This window comes from Penicillium soppii (genome assembly GCF_028829465.1).
Source record: "Penicillium soppii strain IBT 18220 chromosome Unknown utg000006l, whole genome shotgun sequence".
NCBI lineage: Eukaryota > Fungi > Ascomycota > Eurotiomycetes > Eurotiales > Aspergillaceae > Penicillium > Penicillium soppii.
Genome location: NW_026643236.1, coordinates 1,184,270 through 1,197,272, shown reverse-complemented (window position 1 = coordinate 1,197,272; position 13,003 = coordinate 1,184,270). Strand labels below are relative to the sequence as shown.

General features: G+C 47.6%; 2 protein-coding genes across 2 annotated transcripts; both read left to right on the top strand.

Annotated features, from left to right (window-relative positions):
• Positions 1–768: 768 nt before the first annotated feature.
• Positions 769–1,885, top strand: N7529_007823 (uncharacterized protein; the record flags this gene model as incomplete). The annotated part of the gene is made up of 2 exons (XM_057243350.1): positions 769–905; positions 1,006–1,885. The coding sequence occupies 2 exons, from the start codon at positions 769–771 to the stop codon at positions 1,883–1,885; spliced, it is 1,017 nt and encodes a 338-aa protein (XP_057094888.1).
• A 5,139-nt stretch (positions 1,886–7,024) lies between these two features.
• N7529_007822 (putative pectin methylesterase) lies at positions 7,025–12,893 on the top strand (the record flags this gene model as incomplete). The annotated part of the gene is made up of 5 exons (XM_057243349.1): positions 7,025–7,055; positions 7,251–9,818; positions 9,878–10,848; positions 10,907–11,003; positions 11,065–12,893. 5 exons carry the CDS (start codon positions 7,025–7,027, stop codon positions 12,891–12,893), a joined length of 5,496 nt encoding a protein of 1,831 aa, XP_057094887.1.
• Positions 12,894–13,003: the final 110 nt, after the last annotated feature.

Sequence of the window (13,003 nt, the reverse complement as noted above, 5' to 3'; positions counted from 1 at the left end):
TCTGCTAGCATCCTAATGCACCAACGATAGGCTTCTTTGAGTCCCACTAGTATTAACGGGTCATATCGTTCCATCAGATTCTATGAAATTCCGTAGAGATCATCAATTACTATTCCTAATAATGCCACTTGATCGGGTTCCAGCTGGGTGGCCCGAGATAAGCTGATCATGGTCAGCTTATCTTGGGCCATGAGCTGTATGCCCCCATTTGATCTGCCGCTTGAGTGAGGGCGCTCAGACCCACGCTCGGCTGGTGGTCATTGTGAGGCTACACTAAGTTCGCCAATCAGATTTCTCAGCCCCAAGACCCGCCAAGATAATAGAAAGTGGAGTGATATTACGCTGAAATACATTTACATTGGCAGTGGAACCGCGTTATAATCCGCAGGCTTTTAGTGACCACTTATTTCTGGGCATTTGGCGCCCATGTTCAGGCTTGCTTGCGGATAACACAAAACCCACAATGTCGAGGTCTACACACAAGTAAGTACCTAGCCCGCATATGGCTGGCTGTCTACCTAGAAAGCCATCCTCACGCTGGATTTCTCGGCTATTTCCCATTATTTGGCCCGCCCCAACCTTTCCCTGACGGCGACTCTCGGTACCTCTCAAAAATTGCCGGAGTTCGAGGAAGGCAATTAATGTATGAGAACTAGAACAGAGATATCACCCTCTGAGCAGAGGATCTTATTAAGCTGACAACAAGTTATAGGCACAGGAGATATAATCCACGCCATTCATTCATACCGAAGTTCCAGTATATTTGGCATGTTGACACAGCTTGACATCGCAAACTCCGCTTTCTTTGAAATTCTCTATGGGGTCGAACCGCCGGATAACACCCGCCATTATGGGCCGGGGCGGGACTCCGAAGGTCTTACGGACGAACTAGCCTTGAAAATAAAGTGAGTATGAACGATTTTATCCGGGGAACAAAGACGGGTCTGACATTGCTTAGCTTAGTTGGCAGAACAAATGACTCTCACCTCAAGTACAACCCGCTAGACCCTTGTCAACTGCGGGTTACGAGATTCAGCGGGCGCTGGGGGACCCAACAACCGAGTATCAGACTGTGTGGGAGAGCAGCGCTGGCGGCGTGGCCTATCTGCAGGAGCCATCAAGTAAATACTGTTCTGCTGCTTGGCTGATTTCTGCTGCTAATTCGCATAAAAAAGGGTTCTTCCTGCAGATTCCGGGGGATGGAGGAAAGCTCGAATGGTCATTTGGGGCCAGCGTCATCACAAGAACCGGCAAAAAAAAAGCTTTCAAAGGCGTCTTGGTTAATTCCGACCCTGGCTCAATCCATCCTTTGCCGTTCTCTTTGCAAATACCCGATGAGTGGGAGTCGACAGATCTACCTCTCATAATCGTTCCCGTGACTCTCCTCCGCCTTCACGTCGACCAAACTTCTGCAGCGCTCACCGGGCTAATCGTGCGGGTGGAGGGCGTGGAACGTGATGTTCGAGACTCTTCCGCCGATACCGACTTTGATTCTCTCATTCGAGTGCTTCATACTTGCGATGCCGACCTGATTAAGCTCGAGCGGCGATGGAACTTTGAGAAAAAGCTGGTCACAGAAGTCCTCAAGATTATCTATAAATACAGACAGCCTCAGAGCAACTACCAGGAGATTGGTTTTTACAACTGCACCATCTGCCCTGCCGACCGCGCAGCAATTAACTTCTTGCTCTCGAATTCGTCACCCGATCGCACGGACACACCAGGAGTCTATAGCACAAAGCCCTTCAAGGTACTAGACAGCTTTGTGACTTTGCAAGAGCAGCGATGTCGTGCTTCCGAGTACGACCTTGGTGTGTTGCCCCGACGTATAAGCAATCAATTCACTGCAGTAAGTATGACTGCCTCGACATCATTCATTCTGTAGTATGATCCGAGGTTGCTGGCTGATAGCAAAGCAAGGTATACAATCTTGTAGCCCAACGAGACGCCAAAGCCACTCGTGAACTTGCCTTGGGTTCGACCAAGATCGCCGAGGCTACCCTACGCGACAGCTCTTCGATGAAGACTATTGCCGCCATGACATTGATTTTTCTCCCAGCCACTTTTGCGTGTGTAAGTTTTCTCCATTCGTAGTTGTGTCGTTGTTATCAAGCTATTCAACTAATGCCTTTCTGATTTGTAGTCGTTTTTCAGCATGTCCTTCTTCGACTGGAATGAAAGCTCTGGAGGAACAAGCACCAGAGGCATATGGATATACTTTGCGACGGCAATCCCGCTGACGGCCTTGGTGATAACTTCATGGATATTGTGTACGCAAAGGAGCAGGAAGAAGTCGAATTGGGGGTTGGTACGGAGAATGACTCGCCTGTCAGCCGTATAGGATGGGAGGCGTTGCATAGGCGGTCGCCACAAACAGAAGGATGACAACACCAATTTGCTCTTATGTAGCTGACTCAGTACATAATGCGCGTATCCAGATTCCGTTATACATTATTGCGCACCTTGGATGCCAGCGTATATCGCCAAATCTCCACAAAAACGCCATCCTCCGATCGAATCACTCGAGGTTCTGCAAACAAGGACCCGAAAGTGCTCAATGGACCCCGTCTGTTCTAGCCCAGTACCAGAACTACGCTCTCATCTCTCCCAACCTTGTCATGAGATTTCTCACCTATATCATCCGTACTCACCCTAGAGTGGCGCTTACGTGCTGAGAGCGCATTGGCTATTGACCGTGCAGAATACTCGGCTTATGTGCGGCCAGTAGTCGGGTAGGTGTCGCCCGGGCGAGAAATGGGTGAGCACTGCTCTAGCGTCACGCGACCGGGGTTGACAAGGGTGATTGCACTATAGCTAGGGTGGGAAGCCGGGTGATAATTTACCTTCGTCGCACCATTGCCGCACTGACTTTCCTAGCTGAGCTACAACTTAACAAGATTGGACGAACCGCTGTACGGAGCTTTATAGAGGCCAGGGTTCAAAACTTAATTATTTACATACGCAATTTGTCCCTGGGGGCCTTATTTTAGAACCGGCGGAAAATTAAAACACTTTTACATAGACCTTAATGAGCAAAGTGCTTTTGTTTCGATAGATGTAAGGCGGCGGAAAGATGTCTAATCTGGACTAGTGCAGCCTAGGTGGAGCTCTGGCAGACAAAGTGAGAGAGTGTGGAGTTAAAACTGATTTCGAACATGACTGTACGGAGTACATGATGATGATTGAGTTAGCTAAACTTAGAGCTACGCGGCTATGTGGGTCACTCTTGCTGGGAATAAAGATTCCAATCCATGTAAGCCGGGTTCTCTTCTAGAAGTGATTCCGGGATATTGTCCGGATCTAGAAATGACATCGCTTGTTGTAAGACCCTGCCCTCTTTCAACTCATCTAGGGCCGAAACAGTACCAAGTGCCTGATTTTGCGTGTGAAGGGAAGCTAATTGCCCTTCTAAAATTCCAAGCATTTTTCTTCTTTCCGTCCTCAGAGCACAATTCAAGGAACTCATCAAATCCAAGGTGTCGTGCTGCAATGACCCCGGCCATTTGTGCGATGATAAGTGGATATCTTCTCAAGGCTCGAACGACCTCAGGTGCTTGCTTTGCATTATGCACATCACTCTCGCGATTAGTGAGCCGAAGAAGTAGAGACGTGCCTTCTTCTTCCGATAGCTCCGGAACTATGGTTCCGGTGTTCCCCAAACAGATGAAGCTTTTGATCAATGGATCTCGAAATGTGACCGAAATTGAGCCAGCAACCTCTTTTGGCTAAGAGTCCCCGAGTATATCAGCACGATCGACGTTATCGAATACTATGAACCAAGATGCTTCTTCGGGTTTGCCATGGTCCATATGTTCGTACGATGTAAGAGAGTTGGCAAGCCATGCTAAGAATGTATCTCGGATTACTGGCAAATTCTTTCCACTGGTATTTGCAACGATTCCAAGTTTGACAGCGATCTCACGAAAGCTGTCGCAGAGCTTTGTTTCCTCTTCCACTGAAATCTAGAAAACGGCATCGTACTTATCAGCATACCTGTGAACAATTCCATTGGCAGTAGAAGTCTAGCCAATTCCAGCTAGACCACAAAGAGAATAGACATTCAAAGATGGGATCATCTCATTGAGAGCTATTGAATCCATTTTGTGGGTCTCATAGAGAGGGGAGAAGAGCCTGTCGAATACTTGCTATTGTACCTTCGCGCCCAGAAAAAGCGGGATCTCTGGGCAATGTGATGTATTTGCAAGGCAGGATGGGATTCCGATGTTCGATCATAAACGCTTTCAGGGAGGAGATGAGCTCTGAGTTAATTGTATCACTTCTTGTGGCTCTGGCGCTCGTCGATTGCGCCATGATGACCCTGTATAAAAGGACATCCGCAGAGACAGAAATGAAAAAGACGATAGTAATAGTAGCTGCGATATTTGGTAATGACTCACGCTATGTGTGTCGTCTACTTTCAGAATTGTAGTGGTTGAAAGGTTTGGGCAATATGCCCTTTGCACTACAGCTTTGAACTTTTCAATATGGAGGTGAGTGACTATCAGCAGATTCTATTTAGAACCTCGCCGAATCCTTCTCAGGCTGTTGGGTGGCTAATGATCCTCCAATGATAATACACCAAAACGCAATGGAAGGATTCTGAAAACGATCAAATCACACTATTATCGGCCGAGAAATGCCTAATGAATATGCAACACGATATATAACTATGTTGAAAAAGAAGGCGAAATAACCAGAGGATCTCTTTTAAGGCTCTGTAGATTGCCGACTAGCTAATCATCTTCCTACAATCACTCACCATGACTCAGGGCAAGTATCCTTAAAAATTATCATATGATACTATTATTAATAAGAGTTTTCCATTGAACAAACACCATGATGAATATGTACACTACAGCATAGGGTAAGGATCCTCAAACTGATGATACCTGAAACACTATTACATATCGCCTCGTAAACAAAGTACCCTACCCACCTATATTTCTAGTAGCCAACTTAAAGAATGTAACAGGTTGCAAGTTGCGGAAACCCCCTCTAATAGGTGGTGATGCACAAATTTGTATAATATGAAAAGCTCTGTTTTTATGGGTCTATCTGGCTAGTTACTCCGTGCTGAACCGATCACTATACACTCACTGCACACTGTAAATACCCACTAAAAGCGATCTGAACCAAGGCATAAATCAGGCCAATAAAATCCTAGTACAAAACCACCGAGGGCGAAACAACTGCGTAAATAGCCTGCCTTCGGTACGGACAGGTCACACAAAGAAGCATCGGATGTGCCGAAACACTACAACACACGGACGTTAACTAACATATATACCCTTGTTTCCCCTGGTCGCGCAACAATACTGACAGAATGAGCAATAGTTAAAGAACAGAAGCAAATTTCCGATAACCACGGAGTACTATTCTCGGTTACCTAGGTATGATTCCGTCAAATAAGTCGACTTAAAAGCTATCCCTGTAGAGTTTTAAGAGTTTTTCTCCGTACATATTCTAGCCGGCCCATTGAATTGTTTTATCTTCGGAGGAGAGTAGTAGCCGGATGAAAGGATGGATGGAATACAATCGGTCTTTTCTTCTAGAAGTTCTAAGATCTTGTTCCAGCCGCGCGATTAAACTCGTGGAACTTAGGGCAGGCTATTTTTACCGAACCCCTGCCCCATAGTACAATCCGCGCTTTTTCCCCTTTAATTCGCTGTTCCTGACAATGCTGTCAAACGAAAGCTTGGGTCGTGATCGGATCACAGTATTTTTCAGCCTTTTTTAATCATTTGATCAGTGATCACGGGACACGGAAAAAAATTTGCTCTATTTCTCCTCGGATTCCCCGATATTATTGATTGGTCTACGGCGCAAGCGTTCAGGACCACGGAAAATTTTTATCTTTGTTTCCAAGACATATCTAACAGCTACCATATGAACAGTGGTACCGTTATTTACTACCGGCACAATTAGCCCATTGTAAAAAAAATTGTGGAGAGTGATCCTCACACCGGGAGGGCCGGAAAATTAATCGACAAGTTCCATCCACTTGATCGCTAGCATCGAGCTAAGCAATTTTTTCTCCACGCTTTTTTCCTCTTATCTTCAGGCATTGCGCCGACTTTTTACCGGCTGCGCCACATCACATATAATTCATGGTCGAAACTACTACATTCAGGGTCAAATTGCCGGAGAAGTTTGCCGCTCTAGACTTTCTATATCAAATTCACCAATGTACATAGATATAATCTAGGCATAAGGGTAAACTTTGGTAAAACGTTGTTCTACTATGTTTATGTACACCTAATGTATCAGTAGAAGGGATCAATCACATTATAGAGGAACAAGCCTACGGCCCGGGGCAGTTTGTAAGCGCTATAATTACATGTGCAGATATAGTCTTTAAGCTTTTCCGGCATCAAACGGGGACCCAGATTATATCAAGGCTGAGATATCTGCACTATCTGGGCCAGCCACGTGTGCGAGTTCAGACGACCGAGATGGGTGGCGCAATACCACTAGTAGATTCAACCTGAACTATGAATTGTTTTAATCAGTTTAATATTATGGTGGTTTGCTACGTCCGGCTCACCGATATCGTTCGAAAGGTCTTAGTTCGGACAAGGGCCGCTTTCCACGTGCGAGGGTCGGAATGGATCCGGAGGATCATGTCGATTGCTGTTCCTAATGCCGATGCCGTGGGTCTGGATCTTCATGACCCAATGATTGCTCGTTCTGTCGATTTTATTGACCTCGGATTGCTATACCTGTTCGCTTATTTTTCCCCTGGAGGCGGCAGATAGTGGTGGAGATTGTCGTTCTCTAAAGGGCTTAGTATAGCTTTGCGGCTTCCTTTTTTACTTTTTCTTATAGGGCACATTGATCTTTACAGAGTATAAATAACGTGATCGCCTGAGTAAACCTCTCGTTTGTGGTTTTCTCTGCCTGTTTTGGTGACAGTATATATCCGGCCCTACCTTGGGATATCATCCCGTATAGGCTTGAACGTTTCTGGACTGTTTGTTTTGTTTCTCCCAAAGCCTCTCCCTGTCACCTTAGCGGGGGTTTCAGGATGCGTCTCTTATCGCTGCTAGGCCTTGCTGGTCTTTCAGTAGCTTCTGCCATCTCGACTCCAGCAACCACGCCGGCGACGGATACAACCTCCACCTTGACCACGACTTCAACTTCAACTTCAATTTCAACTTCGATCTCAACTCCGACCTCAATCTCAACTGCTTCTAGTAAGTTTATCACAAGAGGGCACAGCTTACAGCTCAGGTATGCTAATAACGTTCCAGCTTCAAGCAATGCCGTTACTGTTGCAACAGACGGCAGTGGCCAGTTCACTGCGATTGGAGATGCTATTGCCTATGCGCAGAGCCATGCAATTCCAACCGTGACTGTCCTTGCGGGTACATACACCCAGGCAGTGACTGTTTCAGCAACCCCCACTGTCACCGTTGTTGGTCAAAGTGACACTACAAATGACTACTCTCAAAACAAAGTCACGATCAGCAACGCAGGCACTGTTTTGAACGTGTACAATAATGTCCAACAAGTGAACTTCAACAACGTCAACTTCCTCAACACTGATTCTAGCTCTGGTGCAATGATTTTGAAAGGAAACAAATTTGCCTTCTATGATTGTCAAATTGTCTCCACGGGATCCCTCGGTATCACTGCCAGTGTCGGAATTGGCATGATTGCAAACTCGTATATCGAGTCCCTCGATAAGGTCCTATATGGCCAAGCCAATATCTACGTCTTCAACACTAAGATCGTGCCTGTGAACAACAATGCTTTGATGACATACGCGAAGGGTACCACTTTGACCACCACTTCGACTCTATACAATTCAACTATCGTGTTTGACAGCGTGACAGTGGCTCAGAAGTCGGGAGCATCCAATACAAATGTATATCTTGCCGCTGCCAACGGTCCCGGTACTGTTGTCGTTTACCGGAACTCTGCGCTCGGTAGTTTGATTGCTGCTAGTGGTGCCTACGTCAGCGCAACTAGCCAAGATGGCTTCAATTTGTTTGCAGAGTATGCCAACACCGGCTCAGGAGCCTATGCCAACAACGGCGTTACCCGTGCCAAGTATGTATCTCTCTTGGACGGATCAAGCTTGTCCAAGTACAGTGTCAGCGCCGTATTTGCTGCTGCTTACCCCAGCTATGCATCCTCTGACACCACCTGGATTGATTCGTTGGTCTTGGCCGCTATCAAGAGCGCAGATGTCATACAGACTTCAACCTCGACTACCTCCACCGCAACCTCAACCTCAGCCTCCTCAGCCTCCATGGCATCCACAGCAATCACGACAACTCAGTCTTCTGCCACAACCACTGTTGCTGCCGCAACCGCCACATCTACTTATGTTGTCAACCCCACTGACGGTCCTTACAAAAATGTTACCGCTGCTATCTCTGCTCTTCCCAATGACGGCAAGGATTACACCATTTATGTTATGAGTGGCACGTACAACGAGCAGATTTCCATCACTCGTACGGGTAAGACAATCATCCGGGGCCAAACAACCTTCGAGAATGATTACACTCAAAACACTGTGACCATCCAATACTCAAATGGTGTGTTGACCAGCGCCAACAAGGATGAAGAGACCCCCATTGTCAACGCCAAGAACAGCGATGGAAAGGGACTCGCCCTCTACAACATAGATTTCAAGAATACCTATCCCCAGACCGCGAATACCGCTGCTCTTGCTGCCGACTTTTACGGAACTGTGCAATCCTATGGCTGTTCCTTCATTGGCTACCAGGATACCCTCCTCGCCAACAAGGGTACTCAGGTTTTCTCCAACTGTTATATTGAGGGCTCTGTTGACTTCATTTGGGGTTTCTCGACGGCCTACTTCTCCAAGTCTGTCATTGCAACAAACACTGCCGGGTCTTGCATTGCTGCGATGAGTCGTTCCTCGGCTACGGCAACTGGAGGTTACGTCTTTGACAATTGTCTCGTGACGTACACCTCAACATACGGGAGTACCTACCAAACCACCTGGCTCGGCAGACCATATTCCTCATACAGTCGGGTCGTTTACATGAACTCCTACTTGGACAAGCACATCAACCCGGCTGGCTGGCAGATTTGGTCAAAGAGCAGTCCTCAAACCGATTATGTCACCTTTGGGGAGTTCAACAACACTGGACCGGGAAGTTGGTCTAGCAGCCGTGCAACCTTTTCTACCAATCTCACAGAGACCCAGGCCGAGGCATATACCTTATCTAGCTGGATTGGCGATACAACTTGGCTTGATATGACTGCCTACGAGTACGTTCCATCATACGACTTGACTGGCGGAGCTAGCACTACAGCGACTGCGACCACCACCACTACATCAACTACTGTCTCCTCCACTGCGGCAGTCTCAACCGCTTCTGCAACTTGGGCACACCCTTCAAGCGGCACTACACCCCCTACTGGCGCTGTGCTCGTCAGTGTTGGTGCATCAGTGAACGGTTCCTATGGCAATCTCACCGATGCTTTGGCCTCCCTCCCAGACGATACTACCACCCAGATTATCTTCATGTATGCCGGCACCTACGAGGAGCAGGTGCCCGCGATCAATCGGAATGGTCCTGTCATGATAGTTGGTTATACCACTGGAAATCCTGGTCAAAGCTACGCCGACAACGAAGTCACGATCACCTTCGCTCATGGTCTTTCTGTCTCCCCTCTCCCAAGTGGCCACTCCGATGCCGAGACAGCTACAGTATCTACTGCGTCAACCAAAATCGCCTTTTACAATGTCAACATCATTAACTCGGATAACCTTGATGGCTTGCAGTCTTCATATGTTACGCTCGCTGCCTCCATTTACGGAAACCATGTTGCTTTCTACGGTACGTCGTGTCGAAGTGGCCAATAAGAAGAGCTTCACTAACCTTCAATTTCTGCATAGGTGTATACTTTCAAGGATGGCAAGACACTCTCTTGACTGGAGCCACGGCCGGATACCAATACTACGAATCTTCATACATTGAGGGTGCGATCGATTTCATCTGGGGATACTCGAAGGCCTACTTCAAGGGATGCACCATTGGAGCCAAGAGAGCAAAATCTGCGATCACAGCCCAGAGCCGCGCTTCTGCGAGTGCCGTTGGAGGATACATCTTTGACCAGACATTGTTCACTGCTGCTGCTGACGCAACGGTCGATCTCACAAACACTGTGTATCTCGGCCGACCTTATTCCCAATATGCTCTGGTGGTTGTCAAGAACTCCTATCTGACTGATGTCATCAATCCCGCTGGTTGGAAAGTGTGGTCGACCACAGACCCTCGCACGGGTGGTGTCACATTTGCTGAATTTAACAACACTGGACCGGGCAACTGGGAAAACAACAAGGCTGCCCGCGAGGCATTCGGATTCGCCACTTTGTTGACGGCGGATACTTACTCGTTGGCCAATGTCATGGATTCTACTGACTGGATCGATATGACTTACTGGGATTCGATTGATACCCCTACCGCTGTGTCCGGTACTACGACCAGTACACCTACAGCAACCGCTACTCCCTCGGCAACTACGACATCGGTATACGATGGAACAACCCCTCCCTCTGGGGCCTACATCGTGTCGAAGACAAGTCTTGGCACAAATACGACCGTGTACGATACCATTCAGAGCGCCCTTGATGCCGTTCCCACCTTATCGAAGACCACTCCTACTATTTTCATTTATCCTGGCACATACGAGGAGCAGCTTATTGTCAGCAAGTCCGGTTCTATCATTCTAATGGGTTACTCTGAGTCTACCTACGATTACTCCAGCAACCAAGTCACCATCCAATACAACACTGGAGTTGACACGGGCGCCGATCAGTCTAACTCTGACAGCGCCACAGTCTATGCCACTGGCAACTACTTTGAGGTAATTCATATATGGGGACATTCGCACAGATATAGCAGGATATTAACAGCATAAACAGGCTATGAACATCAATTTCGTGAACAACAACGGCACACAAAAAGACGTCGCAACGCTAGGCTTTGCTGTCAAGTCGAGCAAATATGCCAGTTTGTATGGTAAGTTTTTTACTAGATGTTTAGTCGATGCCAAGCAGATTACTGATACCGAGGAATACAGGATGCCAAGTCAAAGGAAACCAGGATGCTCTGTTGATTAATGGTAACCTATGGATGAGCAACGGTTACGTCGAAGGAAATATTGACATGATCTGGGGAAGTGGCGCCGCATACTTCTTGAACACAACCATTGCACCCAACAAAGACGGTATCAGCCTGACTGCTGATAAGAGGGCTTCAAGCACGACTGTTGGTGGCTTTGTGTTTGACCAGTGTACCATTACACCATCGACTGGCGCCGGATCCATGTCCAAGATCTCGCTCGGCAGACCATGGAACGCATATGCCCGAGTTGCGTACATCAACTCCTATCTCGACTCTTCTGTGGAAGCTGCTGGATGGGAGCAGTGGTCTACTTCCAGTCCGCAAACTTCTGGTGTTACTTTCGGTGAGTATGGAAACTACGGCCCTGGATCCAGCACTTTGAAACGTGCAACCTTCGCCTCGCAGCTCAACAATACTGGCGTTGCTCAGTTTGAACTGGCCAATTTCTTTGCTTCGACATCTTGGATTGACTTCACTCATGTTGATGGCACGGTCTTTGTTCCTGGCACAGCTGTCACTTTGACAACTGTTTCAACTATTGCCGCCACGACTACCTCATCTTCGGTCGCTGTGACTGTTCCTGTCGTGACTATCACGACAACAGTTAGTGTGGTGACCACTTCTACCACGGCTGCCATTGTGACGATCACCCCTGTTGATAAGACTTCAACTGTCAAGTCCACTACCATTGTGACGGTTACACCTGATCCTGTTTTGAAGACAACAACTGAAATGGCAACCATCACCACCACTGAGATTCTGACTGAGCCCACGACAACTTCCACCAAGACCTCAATTGTGACTATGGATGTTGGAAGTACAGTCACGCCCGATGCAAAGACCGTTACCACGACACGCAAAGCTACGACCACTGGCACTGTCACTGTGACTGGCAAGGATACAACAATGGTGGTGAAGAGCACCACGACTATCACATCTGCCATCACAGCAGCTGCCTCGACCGTCACCGAGAAGGAGACTGAAACATCTACAAGTATCAAGACTGTCAGTGGAAAGGCCGGAAAAACGACATCTGTCGCAACAGTAACCGTGGGAACCGGAGGAACGACAACTGTTAACGCCAAGGCTACAACCCAAGTCATCACTTCAACATCCACAAAGACGGCCATGAAGACAGTCACTACAACTGTCAGCTGCGACACGGCTGCAAAGAAGATGAAACGCGATATTGTTGGTCGTGCCAATCCTACTACAGTTACTGTCTACGTCACTGAGGTCGACTGGGTATCCAAGACCTCAACCACAAAAATTCCCGTTGTGACTGATTATATTACCGATGTAACCACCAAGACCACCTCGCTTAAGGGGTCCACTGTCACTGACACGATCACCTCAATTGCCACCAAGGTCTCGACAAGCACCATCCCAGCAGTCACGTCGATTACCACTGTGACAGGCACCACTTCTGTTGGCAAGACCACGACCCTGAAGGCTTCTACTGTCACCAACACTGTTACCTCCATTGTTGGCAAAGATGTGACTATCACCCTGGCTGGCACAACCATCACCACCGTCAGCCTCAAGTCCACAACCATTAAGAGCACTGTCAGCGTTCCTGCCGTCACGACGACCGCTACTGTCACTTCTACACTCAAGAGCACAATTACTCTTCCCGCTTCGACTTCTACCGTGATCAAGACCTCAACTGTCACGAACAGTCCCTCAGTTACTATCACCAATCGTGCTACCTCTACGTCTACTAAAGTTGCAAAGACTACTTCGACTAGCACTGTGACTGCGACAAAGACGGCCAAGTGCTCTTGATCACGATTTTTTTGCCGAAATCCCAAACCACCTTATTTGAAGTCCATTCTGACCTTCATTACCCTTTCATTTCTTTTTTTTATTTTCTTCTTTTGTCATTCTGATTGTTC